The sequence below is a fragment of the Platichthys flesus genome, chromosome 19 (genome assembly GCF_949316205.1).
Source record: "Platichthys flesus chromosome 19, fPlaFle2.1, whole genome shotgun sequence".
Classification (NCBI taxonomy): Eukaryota; Metazoa; Chordata; class Actinopteri; order Pleuronectiformes; family Pleuronectidae; genus Platichthys; species Platichthys flesus.
Window position 1 is genome coordinate 2451968 of NC_084963.1, and position 18404 is coordinate 2470371.

The 18404-nt window shown below is 45.2% G+C and overlaps 1 protein-coding gene across 1 annotated transcript in view; it reads left to right on the forward strand.

Moving 5' to 3' along the window:
- The window catches only part of LOC133975317 (voltage-dependent N-type calcium channel subunit alpha-1B-like), an 83516-nt gene that overhangs the window by 45633 nt on the left and 19479 nt on the right, over positions 1-18404 (forward strand). The window contains exons 13-25 of the mRNA XM_062413244.1: positions 810-882; positions 1161-1278; positions 1768-1839; positions 2385-2421; positions 6682-6723; positions 7824-8594; positions 10093-10298; positions 11026-11155; positions 11584-11713; positions 12325-12384; positions 12878-12984; positions 16616-16712; positions 18219-18379. Of these exons, the coding sequence (XP_062269228.1) occupies positions 810-882; positions 1161-1278; positions 1768-1839; positions 2385-2421; positions 6682-6723; positions 7824-8594; positions 10093-10298; positions 11026-11155; positions 11584-11713; positions 12325-12384; positions 12878-12984; positions 16616-16712; positions 18219-18379 (2004 nt within the window). The remainder of the gene's footprint in view (positions 1-809; positions 883-1160; positions 1279-1767; positions 1840-2384; positions 2422-6681; positions 6724-7823; positions 8595-10092; positions 10299-11025; positions 11156-11583; positions 11714-12324; positions 12385-12877; positions 12985-16615; positions 16713-18218; positions 18380-18404) is intronic.

Here is an 18404-nt window from a genome sequence, read left to right on the forward strand (position 1 = left end):
TCAAGTGGTTCCATGCAACTACCTTACTTAAAGTTAACTTGACTGCATTAACTTTATATCTTCTTAACTTTAATTAGTTGAACATAACAGTATTAAGTAGGTTCAATGAAAGAATATTACATACAAATTAGCCGATATAGTTGAATTGAATGTACTCAATTTAATTTTATAACTTGAATTAGTTGAACATAACAGTATTAAGTAGGTTCAATGAAAGAATATTACATAAAAATTAGCCGATATAGTTGAATTGAATGTACTCAATTTAATTTTATAACTTGAATTAGTTGAACATAACAGTATTAAGTAGGTTCAATAAAAGAATATTACATAAAATTAACAAATCAAGTTTAATTTAATATACTCAATTCCCTTGTGTATAATGTATTTGATTTCATTAAGTCTATATTACACAATAATTTACATAAGCAGTTACTTAACACAGTTGTGTGGAACCACTTGACATAACTTTGTTAAGTAAATCCAAAAAGCCATTTTTTTGAGTGCATGTACAGTGTATATTGCAGCCAGACCCGATGCAGCCTGGTGTCATTAGCTCATATTGGATTCTCGTCACATGGCCAGAAGAGCCTGGACTCACGTTTTCCAATACGTGATCTGACGTGAAGCCTTTTATCTGAAGGATTCTTATCTCTGCTGTTATTAAAAACTAACACTGACTTTCAATTACATGTTCAATTCCCATGTAACTTGATCTCATAAACGTGACTTAAATTTTTATATATATGTTTATTGTTTTTCCTCCTTTTTGAAATGAAGTTGTTTCTTTTTCTGATTCTTTTAAAAAGGTTTAACTTTGCAGAGGAGACGCCGACAACAAACTTTGATACGTTCCCAGCCGCCATCCTCACCGTGTTCCAGGTAACACAAAGACACACACACACACACAGACACACACACACACACACACACAGACACACGGTGCACTTCATACTTATAGAATAAATGGGAGACTATAGACTTTGGAGAAAAGAGCGTCATCAGTCTTAATTAAGTGAAATGACTGGACCTTGTTCCTTTGGTCCCATAAGGAGCTTCTTGATAATCCTTCAATTAGTCTGTGCTCATAACCCTTCACTCTGTAAAATAAATGAATTCTCTACTTGTATGAACCTGCCTGTGTCCGTCCTCTTCCTCAGATCCTGACCGGCGAGGACTGGAACGCCGTCATGTACCACGGGATCGAGTCCCAGGGCGGCGTGCGGCGCGGCATGTTCTCCTCCGTCTACTTCATCGTCCTCACGCTGTTCGGAAACTGTATCCTCTTTTATTCTAACTGCACTTTATGATCCCGCACAGGTGGGGAAGAAAGATTCTAATATGTATTTCTTCGGGCTCTTAAAATTCTAATTTAAAGTGAATAAATAAACCATCTTCATCCGGATATTCACAACCGGCTGGAAGAGAACTGAAACATCTCTTTATTTCTGTAGGAAAGCTCTGTTTTCTTAGTTGCTATAAGAAAAAAGACAAAACCAGCTTTTCTTTTGCAAATGGTTGCTTATAAAAAAACATTTAATTCTCTCCAAAACTTTTAATAAGTCCCTCGCCCTCACTTGACTCGTCCTCCTGTGTCTGAGAGTCTGATCTCTAAACCGGACACATTCGAAGTCCTCCTGAATATAAGAGTTATTTTAAATAACAGGGGAAATTGCTCATCCAGTGTCAGACCTGGCGGAGGTGCTGAGGCTTAAAGGAATCAAACTTCACATTATTTTCTCCTGAACACCCCCCCCCCTCATTCAGACACCCTCCTGAACGTCTTCTTGGCCATCGCCGTCGACAATCTGGCCAACGCTCAGGAGCTGACGAAGGTGGGTGCTCGGTTCAAACTCCACGTTGCATTTGAAGACATTAATAACATATAGTGATGTGAATGTGGAAGAGGCTCTTTACATCCTGGTTGTGACTGGTTTCAGGACGAGGAGCTGCAGGAGGAGGCGGCCAATAAGAAGCTGGCCCTGCAGAAAGCCCTGGAGGTGAAGGAGGTCAGCCCCATGTCGGTGGCCAACATCTCCATCGCTGCGTAAGTCTCCTAGAGGCCCACACCGGAGATACCTGTCCCTCTGTGTGTGTGTCTGTCTGTGTGTGTCTGTGTGTGTGTGTTTGATCTGTTGTGGACTTCTTCCTCATCCACTCCCACAGAGAACTCTCCTGTGTCATTCTCTCGTTGACGATACTCCACAGAGGGAAGGAAATGCTTTGGCTTGGCTTGAATAGGCTGCAGAGGCCTTTTATTTTGAAGGCCATTATAGATACCATCAACTATGATTATGAATCTGGAGTTTAGAAATAACATTACATGGATATTCTTTTAGACCCTTGGCCTCATTTTGAAACTTTAGGAGACGAGAGCTATCGAGCAAAAGAGGAGAACAAGAAAAAAAAACAATCGTCTCTGTCAGATCCGATAATGACGGGGACGTCTCTCTAACCCCCCCCACCTCCCTGCTGCGGGCCTGTGATTGACAGGTCTGGGGTCTTGTGTCAACGAGGTAATTAACTGCTCCTCCAAATTTAAACTATTTTAAGGGCCCTGATGAACACTGGAATTATGAGAGTCTGTCAAAGTTGGAACGGAAAAAAAAAACTGGAGTGTCTTGATTTACAGCCGCAAAACTGGAGTTAAAACGAGAAGATAAAACAAACGATGGACCCTGTCTGAAGCACACACTGTAAATAAAGATGGACGCCATGTCTCCCACCGTCCAGAGACGATCACAGAGTGAGGACAGACCCTCCCTTTCCTGTAGATGAGCCTTAAATGACAGAAAACATCTTTCTTTAATGACTTCAGTTCCCTGGAAACATCACCATTGTTGTGTTTCCCTATTTGCACATGTGTCCAATCTGCCAACGTGGAGGAGATACAGCTACATGTACTGCAGCCAGCCACCAGGGGGCGGCCAGGACGCTTTGGCTTCACTTCTACGGGGCTCTCGTGTCGTCCATCTTTATTTACAGTCTGTACATTTAGTCACATGAGCTTCATGTCGCCGTTTATTAATATAAAGGTTTAATTTGTTCCTCAGTCGACCTCTCTCACCATCGTCCCTGTTGTGTTATGTGATCTGTACGTTGTGTAATTGGAATATTTTAATTTGTATATCGAACATGTAATTTACTGTTTGTGTGAATTCTCTGTGTTATATTTTTTTATATAAATTCAGGGTTTCATGACAAAATCTCTCCAGACAAATATAAAAACCCTTTTAATCTAAATGTATTTAAAACTTGCTCATTTATATATTCAAATATAATTTCAGTCATAACTTTGTTTCTGTTTTGTGATGAAGCTCCTGAATGGTTTGATTTCAGTCTTTGTTCTTATGAAGATGTTTCTGCTTGTGTTGTGGTTGACGGAGGAGGGGACGGGCGGACAGGTGGACGGACAGACGTCCACTCGCCCCCCCCCCCCCGCATTCGTGTCTCATTCTTTTCCTTTGTTTTTCTGTTCTGCATGCACAGTTTTGTAAAGCAAAATCGAGATGCACTCTCTCGCAGGTCGTCCATCAACAGCATTCAGTCACTGTGAGTTAACAGTCTCTGTTACAATATTCTCCTCCTCTCCTTCCTCCTCTCCGTCCGCTCCTCTCCCCTGTTCTTTGTCCTCTCCTTTCTTTTGTCCTTGTGTTCTCCCCTCTACTCCTCTCTGATCCATCCTCTCCTCCTATCTGTTGTTTTCCCAATGGTCCTTGTTTTCTCTTCCTCTTTATTCTCCCCTCTTGTCTCCTCCTCTCCTCTCTTTTTCCCTTTGTCTCCTCTCAACTCCTCCTCTTTTGTCTCCTATCATTTCCTCTCCTTTCGTTTCCTCTATTCTCCTCCCTTCTTGTTTCCTGTACGGTCTTTTTCCCTCGTGATCTCCTCCTCTCTTCTTAACTCTCCTATCCTCTTACTTCCTCTTGTTTCCTCTCCTCTCCTCTTACTTCCTCTCGTCTCCTCTACTCTTGTTTCCTCACCTCTTCTCCTACTTCCTCTTGTTTCCTCTCCTCTTACTTCCTTTTGTTTCCTCTCCTCTCCTCTTACTTCCTCTCGTCTCCTCTACTCTTGTTTCCTCACCTCTTCACCTACTTCCTCTTGTTTCCTCTCCTCTCCTCTTACTTCCTCTTGTTTCCTCTCCTTTGCTTGTGCTTCCTCTCGTTTCCTCTCCTCTCGTCTCCTCTACAATAGTTTCCTCTCCTCTCATCTCCTCTGCTCTTGTTTCCTCTCATTGCCTCTCCTCTCATCTCCTCTACTCTTGTTTCCTCTCCTTTCCTCTGCTCTTGCTTCCTCTCGTTTCCTCTCTTCTCGTCTCCTCTGCTCTTGTTTCCTCTCATTTCCTCTACTCTCGTCTCCTCTACTCTTGTTTCCTCACCTCTTCTCCTACTTCCTCTTGTTTCCTCTCCTCTTACTTCCTCTTGTTTCCTCTTGTTTCTCTCCTCTTACTTCCTCTTGTTTCCTCTCCTTTGCTTGTGCTTCCTCTCGTTTCCTCTCCTCTCGTCTCCTCTACAATAGTTTCCTCTCCTCTCATCTCCTCTCGTCTCCTCTACTCTTGTTTCCTCACCTCTTCTCCTACTTCCTCTTGTTTCCTCTCCTCTTACTTCCTCTTGTTTCCTCTTGTTTCCTCTCCTCTTACTTCCTCTTGTTTCCTCTCCTTTGCTTGTGCTTCCTCTCGTTTCCTCTCCTCTCGTCTCCTCTACAATAGTTTCCTCTCCTCTCATCTCCTCTGCTCTCGTTTCCTCTCGTTTCCTCTACTCTCGTCTCCTCTACTCTTGTTTCCTCTCCTTTCCTGTGCTCTTGCTTCCTCTCGTTTCCTCTCTTCTCGTCTCCTCTCGTCTCCTCTACTCTTGTTTCCTCTCCTTTCCTGTGCTCTTGCTTCCTCTCGTTTCCTCTCTTCTCGTCTCCTCTCGTCTCCTCTACTCTTGTTTCCTCTCCTTTCCTGTGCTCTTGCTTCCTCTCGTTTCCTCTCTTCTCGTCTCCTCTCGTCTCCTCTACTCTTGTTTCCTCTCCTTTCCTGTGCTCTTGCTTCCTCTCGTTTCCTCTCTTCTCGTCTCCTCTCGTCTCCTCTACAATAGTTTCCTCTCCTCTCATCTCCTCTGCTCTTGTTTCCTCTCATTGCCTCTCCTCTCATCTCCTCTACTCTTGTTTCCTCTCCTTTCCTCTGCTCTTGCTTCCTCTCGTTTCCTCTCTTCTCGTCTCCTCTGCTCTTGTTTCCTCTCATTTCCTCTACTCTCGTCTCCTCTACTCTTGTTTCCTCACCTCTTCTCCTACTTCCTCTTGTTTCCTCTCCTCTTACTTCCTCTTGTTTCCTCTTGTTTCTCTCCTCTTACTTCCTCTTGTTTCCTCTCCTTTGCTTGTGCTTCCTCTCGTTTCCTCTCCTCTCGTCTCCTCTACAATAGTTTCCTCTCCTCTCATCTCCTCTCGTCTCCTCTACTCTTGTTTCCTCACCTCTTCTCCTACTTCCTCTTGTTTCCTCTCCTCTTACTTCCTCTTGTTTCCTCTTGTTTCCTCTCCTCTTACTTCCTCTTGTTTCCTCTCCTTTGCTTGTGCTTCCTCTCGTTTCCTCTCCTCTCGTCTCCTCTACAATAGTTTCCTCTCCTCTCATCTCCTCTGCTCTCGTTTCCTCTCGTTTCCTCTACTCTCGTCTCCTCTACTCTTGTTTCCTCTCCTTTCCTGTGCTCTTGCTTCCTCTCGTTTCCTCTCTTCTCGTCTCCTCTCGTCTCCTCTACTCTTGTTTCCTCTCCTTTCCTGTGCTCTTGCTTCCTCTCGTTTCCTCTCTTCTCGTCTCCTCTCGTCTCCTCTACTCTTGTTTCCTCTCCTTTCCTGTGCTCTTGCTTCCTCTCGTTTCCTCTCTTCTCGTCTCCTCTCGTCTCCTCTACAATAGTTTCCTCTCCTCTCATCTCCTCTCGTTTCCTCTCGTTTCCTCTACTCTCGTCTCCTCTACTCTTGTTTCCTCTCCTTTCCTGTGCTCTTGCTTCCTCTCGTTTCCTCTCTTCTCGTCTCCTCTCGTCTCCTCTACAATAGTTTCCTCTCCTCTCATCTCCTCTCGTTTCCTCTCGTTTCCTCTACTCTCGTCTCCTCTACTCTTGTTTCCTCTCCTTTCCTGTGCTCTTGCTTCCTCTCGTTTCCTCTCTTCTCGTCTCCTCTCGTCTCCTCTACTCTTGTTTCCTCTCCTTTCCTCTACTCTTGCTTCCTCTCGTTTCCTCTCTTCTCGTCTCCTCTACTCTTGTTTCCTCTCCTTTCCTGTGCTCTTGCTTCCTCTCGTTTTCCTCTCTTCTCGTCTCCTCTGGTCTAGTTTCCTCTCCTCTGGACCTCCATAAATCGAATCTGTCATGTCGTCATCACTAATCTAGTGAGATGTATTTATGATTATTAAACAGAAATCAATCACATGTAAATAACACAGATAAATACAGACACACATTTGAGTGAATGAATCTCTGAAACATATCGATGGATTTAAAATGCAGATAAAGGCCGGAGAAGCTTATTCAACATCCTACTTGTGTATTTGTGTAAATCTCTCTCTCCTCTCACTCTATCGTCTCATCCCTCACTCTTCTCTCTTTTTAAACACTGTCTGTATGTGTGTCTGTTGCTCACCTGTCTGTGGATACCTGTCTGTCTGTGTCCTCGGCCTGTCTGTCTGTCTGTCTGTCTGTCTGTGTCTTTGTCTTTTAGGAGTTACACTGTCTACTCCTCCCCCGCCCGACGAATCTTGAGGTACAGGTGACCAGAGGGAACAAACTTAACTAACCCATAAAGCCCCATGTAAATAAATCCTACTGTGCAGAGACAGAAACAGTAGAAACGCATCAAATCAGAGTTTTGATGTTTAAGTTTAAGTTTTATTCCCACTTCCGTTCAAAACCACATCAGGAATATCAGCCACCCATCGCATGCTGGTCTGCCTGCCTCATTCCCACCCGGTCCCACTGGTTTGAAACCATTATTCCTGTCCAATGTTTTTCTACGTCTGAAGGGAAACATTCAACACTCAGAACATTTCCCAGTTGCAGTCACAGGTGAAGCTGGTTGTGTGGTAGGTCAACTCCACAGCCCCAAAGGATTCAGCTTGTTGAGGGGTTTAGAAACACACACATTAACACACACACAAGTGTAGAAACACTAATTCAGCAAGTGGATTTTTTAAAATAAGGAGACGACCCAGAGGACAGAAGAGACGTCATGATTCCCCAATGGAGGGTAAAGTCAAACTCGGTATATTTTCATTAATGAAGAATATATTAAATAAAAAAAACACCGACACTACTTTTTTATTAGTTTCTCGTATTTAAATGAGTCAAACTCAGAATCCTTGAGCAGCAGCGTTTGAAAACACAATTTGTGCTTCAGCCATTTGTCCATTGATCATTTAGGAGAAGATGAACTCGCTCACTTGTAGCTGATGAAGTTGAACCAGTTGAAAACATGAAATCCTAGAATCAGGTGATTTCATTGTCAACAGAATTTAGAGATCGCCTGCACAACCTTTATCGCCTGAAGGTTTTCAGAGAGTAGAAATAGTCCGATTCTGGATTTGGGGATTTGAACTAGTTTCTCCATGAATCACTGGAGCATGGTAAGTGAGAGCTTTACCATGGTTGACCATTTGTGGAAGCATCCATAGACCACGCCCTGTCCGGTTCCTCCTCGCTTCACGCCATCAGGAACCTGATGACTGAAGCAGGGTGTGTGGAATTTGTGGCTATGGATGGAAAACGTGGAAAGTGGTGCTCACGCAAAAAATGTGAAGTGTTTCAATGTCGTTGTTTGTCATCATCACAACGATCTTCTCCTGTGGGTTTGATTCCCGTTTGCAGCAGCAAGGAGCAGCAGCGCTCAGCAAAGAGCATGTCGGTGTGGGAGCAGAGGACCAATCAGCTGAGGAGACACAACGTCAGGTCGAGCAGCGAGGCCCTGTTCAACGAGCTGGACCCCGAGGAGCGCCTCCGCATGTCCTCCGCCCTCCACCTCCACCCGGACATGAAGACCCACCTGGACCGGCCCCTGGTGGTGGAGGCCAGGAACGGCGACAAACCCAGCAGGCCTCCCGAAGGAGGGGGACGGGAGGAGGCGGGGGATCCCCGGCAGGACGGGACCGGAGACAACTCCCAGGCTCACCCCAGGAAGCACCACCGCCACCGCGACAGGAACGGGGGCGACGGGGGTGACGGGGGCGACGGCAGGGGGGGGCGGCACCACACCCATCACAGCAGAAGCAGGGACCACAAGGCCGACCAGACGAAAGAGAGGAGGGCGGAGAGGAGCCACAGCCACGAGGGGGGGCAGGGACACAGGCACCACCACCAGGCCGGCTCCCCCGAGGAGGAGAACAACGACATGCAAGGAGGAGGAGAGGAAAGAGGCCATCGCCATCACCACTCCCATCGTCCGGCCAAAGAGGGGAACGGGACGATAGGGAACGGAGCACAGGGAGAGCGGAGGGGCAGAGGAGGAGGAGGAGGAGGAGGAGGAGGAGCAGGGGATAGTAACGGAGAGAGGAAGGGGCGCTGCTCTCGGATGGTCCGAGCTCAGTCGACTCTGGATGGAGACGACTGCAAGAGGAACAGAAACGGAGCCCGAGGCCTCAGGTAAGTGCCAAACACTTACTGCTCTATATTAACACTTTAAACACACGATGGTGCTTCACTTCTCTCAGGGAAATACACACTTCATAGACTTATCAACATTCCCAGACACAGAAGAAGCTGATAAACCCATCTGAGACCACAACTGAAGAGTCAGACATTCTCCTCAGGAGCTGGAGCAGAAGAACTGAGATAAAGGAGGATGAGCGTCGGACTTAGCAAAACACTGGTGCTCCCCCATATCTGCTAAATATGTAAAGTGTTTGCTCAGCAGGTCACAGTGTAAACAAACAGTCATGCAGGGTTTCAGTTTCACCCGAGCGGATTCGAAAAAAGGAAAAAAGTTTCTTCACGTCTCAGTAGAAGATCTGAAAGAAGCTTCCCACTGGTCTCGTGTTCCCCGTTTCGATCTGCAGCCGCTTGCTGTTGCAGTTCAGCTCAGGTCGGCGACTCACCGGGTCGACAAACGGAGGAAGTCATTATTTGTGTCATCACTTTTGTGTAATGTGCAGCAGCGACAAACTGCAGTGTGACTCACAGATCGATTTCCTCCCGTCGCACTCGGGGTTGTTTCAGGACAATTTCCCCCGAACTGAGGACGAAGGAGATCGAACCTCTCGTCCACCTGATTGGACAGAGAAATAAATCTGTGGGCTTCTGCCTTCACCTGTCAATCACATGAGGTGGATTTATAGCTGCTCCTCTAGTATTGACGACCATTCAAATCACTAAAGTAGAGGTTTACCATTCACACAGTTTATACAGATAAGAAGAAATAATCCTTTATACAGATGCAGATACTTCAGCAACTCAATATCAGAATAAACACAAGTTAAAAGAAAAGATAAACAAGTACACAAAACACAAAGACGCACGAAAATGAAGACGTACAAAAATTTGGTTTTAACTAAACAGCAGAAATCTGGTTCAGGCCAGAATACATAATATATAAAAGAGATTATAAGTGCAGTACAGTACAATAGAATACTCTTACCTTGAAATAATAATGATTATAATATTGAAAATTAAAAAAAAAACTGTTCTATGACCTTGTGAGTGTAACAGGTTCTGAATAAATCAGAGGATTTAAAAACTGCCCTTCAGTCGCTCGTTTAAATTTCATATCTTCACCGCCTGGTTTCAAATATTCATTTTTTGCGGATCTGCTGCAACAGTGACGAGTCGCAGCCTCGTCTCCACGGCCCTGAGATCGACCTGTGGTGTCTCCGACTTTAATTAATCCTCCGCTGGATTCTCCACGAGACGCAAGACATAAAAACAGAAGACATCATTTTGTTTTTATGTACGGTATAAGTGTGTGTTTGGAAAACTCCCCAGTAAAACTCCACTTCGAGTTTGCTGCCAGCTGATTTGTGGTCTGTGTCCCAGGAGGGCACGAAACTTCTCTAACGTGGATCCACTCTGGCAGAAAGAAGCTGGAGGCACATGAGAGAGAGTGCGAGTGCGATGCCTGTGATAAGATCCTCATGTGTTCCTCCAGAGAGAAGCAGCCAGATGCTGAGGACAGCGGCCTGGCCTCCAGCCCCCTGCAGCTCAGGCGCAGCAGCCTGAGTCTGGGGGAGAAGCAAGAGGACGCCGACAACCAGAAGAACTCCACCCGGGCCAGTCAGGCCGGCCTCAACAGCAGCAACGCCATCCACATCCCCGTCACCATCACCTCGCCCGGAGAGACCGCCATCATTCCCAGTGAGTAGAGCACAACGTGGTCACATCTGTGATGAGTACGGCTTCACATTGTGTCCATCATGTTCACGCACAGACTCACAAACTTTCATCCGTCAATAACCGGACCAGGTTTGATTTGCTGTCTTTTTCACATCTGCACATTTATTACAGATTTTCTATTTTTTGCTATTCAGGATCGACTGGATCACAGAAATTATTTTTAATGAGCTTGATGCATAGACTTGCAAACGATCAGTATAATTTTGCAGGTCCTTGATCAGATGATGAAATTCTCCTCCTTCCTGACGACTTCTCAGGATTTGATTATATATTTTATATCCTATGGTGCATTTCTGTGTCCAAAGTGTATCTGTAAACACAATCAATGATTTAAAAATGCACCACAACGAGGAGCATTAACTGAATTTCCCTTTGATGGTAAAAATCTGTCTCTTCTGCCACGAGAGTCGAGGCTGCGAACACAGAAGAATGAAGTGTGTCTGTCTGTGTGTGTGTGGGGGGGGGGGGGGGGGGGGGAGAGAGAGCGAGAGAGAGAGAGAGAGAGAGAGAGAGAGAGAGAGAGAGAGACTCTCTGTCCCTGGAAACAGCATCTTACCAGAGACGTCTAATTAGACCGCATGGACCCAACGTGACTCTGGAATCCACAGAAAATGTCTCATTACTCTCTGACACTTCTTTGAGCTGAACCAGTGTACTTGTTTTCTCCCCCCCCCCCCCCACCCACCAGTGAACAGCATCGACTGTGACAACGTTCAAATCAGCGACGAGAAGAAAGATCTGGAGGAAGAGGAGGCGGCTAATGGGCCTCGGCAGATCCTCCCCTACAGCTCCATGTTCGTGTTCGGGCAAACAAACCCGTGAGTCACAGCCCACGGGGGGGGGGGGGGGGGGGGGGGGGGTTCGAAACATCTGAAAGTTTGTAAAACATGTGGATTATCAGCTTTTTTATACAGAAAAAACTAACAAAAAGGTGCAGATGTGTCATTTAATTCAGTCGCAGCAGTTCATAAAATATAATCCCTTATATTATTCAGATTTTAATGTAGTTCTACTTATTGTGTCAGCATCTTTTCAGCCAGACAAGTCCCTAGACTCCATATATCAGTGAAGCTTCATATTGATTTGATTAATAAACTTTGTGAACCCAGCGGCACGTCCTTGAAATCAGTTTTTTGTGTTGTCTTCACCTGAACAGACCCACTAAACTGTCAAGACTCCACGTGCACTTTTACTTTAACTGAATGTGTGTGGTAATATGTGTGTGTGCATTGTGTGTGTGTCGCAGGGTGCGGCGGCTGTGTCACTACGTGGTCAACCTGCGCTACTTCGAGATGTGCATCCTGATGGTCATCACCATGAGCAGCATCGCTCTGGCAGCCGAGGACCCGGTGCAGGCCAACGCACCGCGCAACAACGTGAGTCCCGAGACATCTGGACGTCTGAACGAACATCTGGACGCACACATGGGGACACACAGACCAGTTTCTGCAGACTCACACAAGTGCATGGAGATTCACACAGACACGTCTGATTCGGGCGGATTCATCCGATCTGATTGAGACGACTCGGCGTAACCGGCTCTGACAGTTTGGAAAAAAAACACAGGAAGCCTTTTAAGTCAAACTCTGACACTTTGACTTTAGGAGAATTTTGAATGTAACTTGTGTTCTAATCCAGTTTGGCAGGTTGTGTCTGTGCTGCGCTGTCTGTGCTGCGCTGTCTGTGGAGCCCATGTTGGGATTGAGGATGTTATAAATGCTCACAGACATGAGACTTGAGGTTTTGACGGACAAGCACAACTAATTAATATTCTAGTCAGGGGCACAGAGGGAATCTGGGGTGATGTGTGTGTGTGTGTTGTTGTTTGTGTATTTGATGATGAGTGTGTGCGATCGTGGGAGCACTCAGGCGACGTGCACACACACACACACACAGACACACACTGTATCTCTAACCAGAAGCGTCAGTCACTGGATCTGCAGATGAGACACTTCACAGGATATCTTCTTCCTGTGTGCTGCTGCAGGTTCTGAAGTATCTGGATTACGTCTTCACCGGAGTCTTCACGTTTGAGATGGTGATTAAGGTGAGAACACTTTAACCACGCGAAGGTTTGGTGATTTACAGATCAAAAAAACAAAAACAATTCAGTCTTTATTTGATTTATAATGATGTTTTCGACAGATCTAAACCAAACTTTGAAGTTAGGACTCGTGTCGTGTTGAGATAAACATTTAATCTGAGATTAGCTTGGTTTGTCGATGTGTGTTTGAACTGGGAAGCTTAGCCCCCAGTGGGCTGCAGCCCTGACACTGCTAATGGCTTCGTGGTTTCTCTCCTCTCGGCTCTGATAACCATCGGCACTTAATGCCACGCAGGCACTTTAGATAATGAACGGTCTGGGTGAGTGCACAGAAGGTGCCAACTATGAAAAGCAGAGGTGATTTAAATCTCTTAAGCCATGAAGAAAAGGAGGGATCAAAGTAAACCCTGAGAAAGAAAATGAAAATCTCAGCGTCATCTTGTTAGATTTTCTCTGTAATTCCATTTTGTATAATTCCATTATCCTGTGACTGCAGATGATCGACTTGGGGCTGCTGCTCCACCCTGGTGCGTATTTCCGTGACCTGTGGAACATCCTGGACTTCATCGTGGTCAGCGGAGCTCTGGTGGCCTTCGCCTGCTCGTAAGTCCTCAGGATCCACGTGACACCTCTGAGCCAATCGGGAACACGGAGTCACAGCGAGAATTGTTCTGAGGATTACTTTGGTTTAACGTTGTCATTTCACGTCTAAGACAAAGTTTGACGTGCTGTCGACCAAGTTCTCAGGACATTCTCTTGCTTCACGTCTGGAAAAGTCTCGAGTTGTTTCTCTCGGGCTCGGACGGGTTCAACCAGAAGAATGTGAACTGAGCTAAAACTGTAGAAAAGTAACGCGAGGTAACGCAGCGGTAATCCTCAGAATCCTCGCTCGGACCCGTCGGGCTCTTTAGAAAGAGAGAAATGATCTGTAGCCTCCGTATAAACAGAGTTAATGATCCCTATGAAAGTTCCAGCGTTGCATTGTGGGTATCTGGCGGTCACGTACTCTGTTTCCAGCAGCGTTTGTTTGTCCTGAAGTTCTGCAGTTTGTCTCCCTGTGTGTTTTTCTTCTCCTCTGCTTTATATTGATGCTTCTCTCTGTCTTTTTGTCTGTTGCTGACTTTGTCTCTGTCTTTTACTTTCTTTCCCTCTTTCTGTCTTCCTGTCTTCTCTGGCTTGGATTGCTTTCAGGAGCCTCATGGGGTAATGCCTGCTCTCTCTCTGCCTGTTTTATCACTCCGTCCACGTGCTCTTCCTCCTGTCTTGTGTCTCCTGCTCTTCTTCCTGTCCTTCTCAGGCCGCGGCCGTCTTCTACAAATGTCACATTTTGTTATTTTTGCGATTTCTTATCGTCGCCGCCACCGTTCCAATCAGAGACACTGACATTTACTCTGTTTGTGTTGCATAACTGTGTTTGTGTCTGCGCGCAGGTTGCGTAAGAGTAATTACCCGTTCTCCATTTATCGCACATATGTGTGTCAGTCAGAACAATACACACAAATCACAGTGAATCATTTAAATACTGGACACATATTTAAATTCAGATTTGTCTAAAAGGCACAATTTAAAAAAGATGCTAATTGAAATCCATTAAACTGAGAATCGCTGCTGTGAGACATTTTTCCTCATTTCAATGTTCATTTCTAACGAACTTTAAAGTATGATGACATTCTTTCTTTCTGTTCTTTCCTCATTCGTTCTCATAATCTCTGATATTTCCTCGGACTCGTCTTTCCCTCGATGATCAGTTGAATTGCTTCTGTTTATCTCTGTATCTGTGTTTTTCTTTTCACTCTGTTGTTTTTAAAAAGCTGAATAATGTCTCTGTACCTTCATGTCTGTGTGAAATCTGCTTAATATCTTTATTTTCCTCTGTTTTTTCTTTATCTGCTCATTTGCTCTCGTTTGTGTGGGTGGTGTTTGTGTTAATGTGCGTGTGTGTCTGTCTGTGTGTGTGCGTTCATAACCACTTTTTCTCACCAGATCCCAGCAAAGCGTGGCCAGGTGGGAACTGCCCCCTCTCTAACTGTGACTTATTGACCCCCCCCCCCCCCCCCCTCCCTCTCCCTGTCCCCCCCCACACATGTGAAAGAGACAAAGCTCCTCCTCTTTTCAACCTCTCCATCGCATCGTGTTTGGGATGCGACCCCCCCGAACTCCTCACCTCCTTCCTCTCCCCCCTGTTAGAAACGTCCCGTCCCGTCCCAATATTGGGGCGATGAAATAAAAAGACAATATTGGGAACTCCGAGTTATAGCTTTCAGAAGACCAGCATAAACACAACAATACAAATCTAACACCAACATATCAAGGAAGAAAGGAAGAAAGAGAGGGACAGGAAAATGCTCAAATGAAAAATATGGATTTATAATTATTTGAGCACGTGATTTTATTTCCTGCAGCACGTGAACGTGCTCGATAAGGAGCCTCGTGCGTCCTGTGAACACGCGTCTGATTGGACGTCAGCTCTTAAACAGGAAGTGCTCGTCAGCTGAGAGGATCAGTGATGATGACCTCATATGCCAGGCTGCTGAGCACATTAGGCTATCAGTGGTAATCTGTGCCTCACTGACGTGAACACACAACCTTGTGTACACACACACACGCAAACGCACATGCACATTACATCTTCCTTGCCTGTGGCTCTTCTGAAAGCTATTGGGAGGCTGTTCTTGCCGTCTCAATGTGTCGAGCTCCTTGAATAGCGAGGACTGGCATTGACTTTGCAGATTGCATGCCAGGATAACCAAGTCATCTGAGCATGAGAGCTGCATGCCTTTTTGTCAGACCTAAGAGGTCTCCAGCGAGAAAGGAGAAGAGAGAGAGCGCCCCCGGGCCTGAGACGTATGGAACCAGGCTCCTGCCTCACCCACTTTACAATGAAGCACAGATAAGAATCCATGACATGAATTAAAGCTGCAGCTCAATCGATCATCGGTAGAGGGGGGAGGAGACCAGAGGGGACAGTGTTACTTACTGCTGCTGCTTTATGTCGTCGTACAAAAGAAAGCAGTACTATGAAATTAGAGTAGTGCTACATCTGAATAACAATTGTGAAGATTTATATAAAACACAAGCTTTAAATCAGACAAAACACACAAACCAGCAAATATGAGACAAGTAGCAGGTTTTATTTACACATAGTCCCTCAGGAACTATGAATTATCAACACTAACGTAAAAATCTAATCCACGATGAAAATTACACAATCAAATGTTGCACTAATAATCTGTAGTTTTTGTGTAATCCTGATAAGTAACAGACCAAAGCCTAGACTAGACCAAAGGTACATGAACACATAACCTCGTTAATTGATTTCTGGTGAAGGGATCTGTGTTCGTCTTATACATGATTAAAAAGTAAATATGACAAAGCAGTGTGTGTCTCTGCCTTAGAGACTGAGTGGTGTGAGGAGCAGAGGGCCACTAGCATCCATCACCAGAGCTCTTAGACGTTGTCTTTTCCTGTTGTGTCCTTTCACAACCTTCACACATGAAACTGTCGCTCGTGCACGTCCACAGATATTTGCACACTCCTGATTTCTACGTCTCAGAATTCTTTAAAGTGGAGAAGAAACGACCGAGGAAGCGTTTCTGTCGAATCGTGAGGCTGCGTGACTGATTAATTAAAAATCCCAGTGTCCTTGGCCAATGTCAGTGTGTGAGTGAGTGATGGCTCGGCCCTTATTAGCGTACAACCTGCAGCTCCTTCACTCTGTCATTAGATATATAACGTTTTTATTCTACAGAAACAACATGTGGGTCAAGGAGGAGTGAAAGAAAGAGAGACAGAGGAGACGGATGTGAACAGAGACCGAAGATATATAAAGAGAGAGAGAAATAAGGAAATGAGGGAAGGAAGGAAGGAAAAGAAACACAAAGACAGATGGAAACTAGGAAAGATGAGGGAAAGATGAATTTAATAAAACATAATATTGAGCAGAAATGACACAATATTTAAATCATCATGTAAAATCACCACAACTATTTCCATGAACCAGAGTGAAAGTGCTTGTTCCTCTAAAACCTTCTCTGCAGCATGTCTCTGTAAAATAACACAACACTCTCAGTTGCATTGCTCCACTAACACAGTATGAAGAAGTACTACTGGTACACACTATACTTTGTGTACTACAGCCCTTGTTCCCCGGGGACTGGGATCAGAGGGTTTACATGATTATCGGTTGCACTGCGTCACCCAAACTAATTCTCTGTCTCCCCCCCCGTGTGCGCAGAGGGACCAAAGGCAAGGACATCAACACCATCAAGTCCCTCCGGGTCCTGCGGGTCCTTCGGCCACTCAAGACCATTAAGCGTCTGCCCAAGCTGAAGGTACAGTAATCCCATCTGTCAGCCGGCGAGTCGATTCCGAGGGGACAGGAAACACGAAGGAGAGAGCAGCTGGTGCAGCGCTCCACCAAAACCTCGCTCGCACACCGATCGGGAATCGAACGTATTTACTGTGTAATAATACTGTATCCCTCCGATCTGAAAGCAGTTATAAATAAATAGTTTTAGATGAAACGTTGGAGCTGTTTGACCTTCGTGGTGTTCTAGGTTATGAAGGTGGTACATTGAGTTTCTTTATCAGAGCAGTTCTTTGCAAGGAGGTCGATTGATACCGAAAATGTTACAAGTGAGAAAAAGTATTTTGTATTTATGTTCAGAATCATAATTTTAATTTGAGTTGTTTCTTAAAAAGGTTTGAAACCTCTGATGTTCAGAAAACACGTCACTGTCCTCAGACTGTCCGTCGCTGCAGCTCCTCTCTTCAGCCTCTGTGTCAAAGCCTTGGTTTTGACTCCTGTCTCTTTAAGACCCCCCCCCCCCCTACCGATATAGCTTGCTCTGATTGGCTCACTCTGCGACATGATTGGTCAATGCTCCAAATGCTTTTCCTGCCAGACCCCTCGTAAAATGTCCGATTCAGCCCTTGTAGGAATAAATCAGGAAATATTTCTTGATGACGTTTCTATCACACACCAGAATGAGTAAACAGCGCCACCCTCAGCCGGGGAGGAAGAACTACAATAACAGAAGACTCACTAATGGATTTAGAAAGTTTCGTAGAATAGTTTGCCATCTAAAGGATTTTTTAGTTTCGATCCGAAAGGACGTTTTTCGGATCCTCACGCAGACTAAAAGCTCTGTGATGTGAGAAGTCAGTGATAATGAAAAGCTGCTGTTCTCGACGCTGAGGTGACAGCCTCCCTCTGCTGTGTGTGAAGGTGCCTGATCATCCAAACGTAATGATTCTGACAAAAGATGAAAGATCTGATTGGAGTAATCACGGACGCTCGTCCACAACTCCTCCAGGAGACGTGGACGGGGGAGTTTGACGGACAGGCTGGTAGGAGATCGGGGGACTGACTCAATCACCAGTCGGCGTGTTAATTGGTTAGATTGCATATGTGTCAGCAGAGATGGACAAAGAGCTTCATCTCTCAGACAGATCCCAGCTCAGAGAGAGAGGGAGAGAGAGAGAGAGAGAGCTGTGGTTAAACTGTAATAATGAAATACTGGATGTATAAATTAAGCCACCAGTGATTTCAGGAAGTTCCTCAGATTCCTCAGAATTAACTTTCTGTCACAAACAAAATGAAAACTGGGTCTTCTTGTGCTGCAGGTGTCGGGTTTTTAATAACATATCCAGTCAGTTCTCTTTCATTATGAATTTTCTTTTTTATTTCCCTCAGTTTTCACCTGAAATTAAATTGAATAATGGTTTTAATTTATTTTTGAAGAATTACGTTGCCTCCAGGAAATGAAGTGAATGTGAGTCTACTCGAAACAACTGGCAGATGAACGTGTACTGATTTGTGTGTGTGTGTTTCTCAGGCTGTGTTTGACTGTGTGGTGAACTCTCTGAAGAACGTCCTGAACATCCTCATCGTCTACATGCTCTTCATGTTCATCTTCGCCGTCATCGCCGTGCAGCTCTTCAAGGGGAAATTCTTCTACTGCACGGACGAGTCCAAGGGTCTGGAGAAGGACTGCAGGTCCGTCCTCCTCACACTGGTTAAT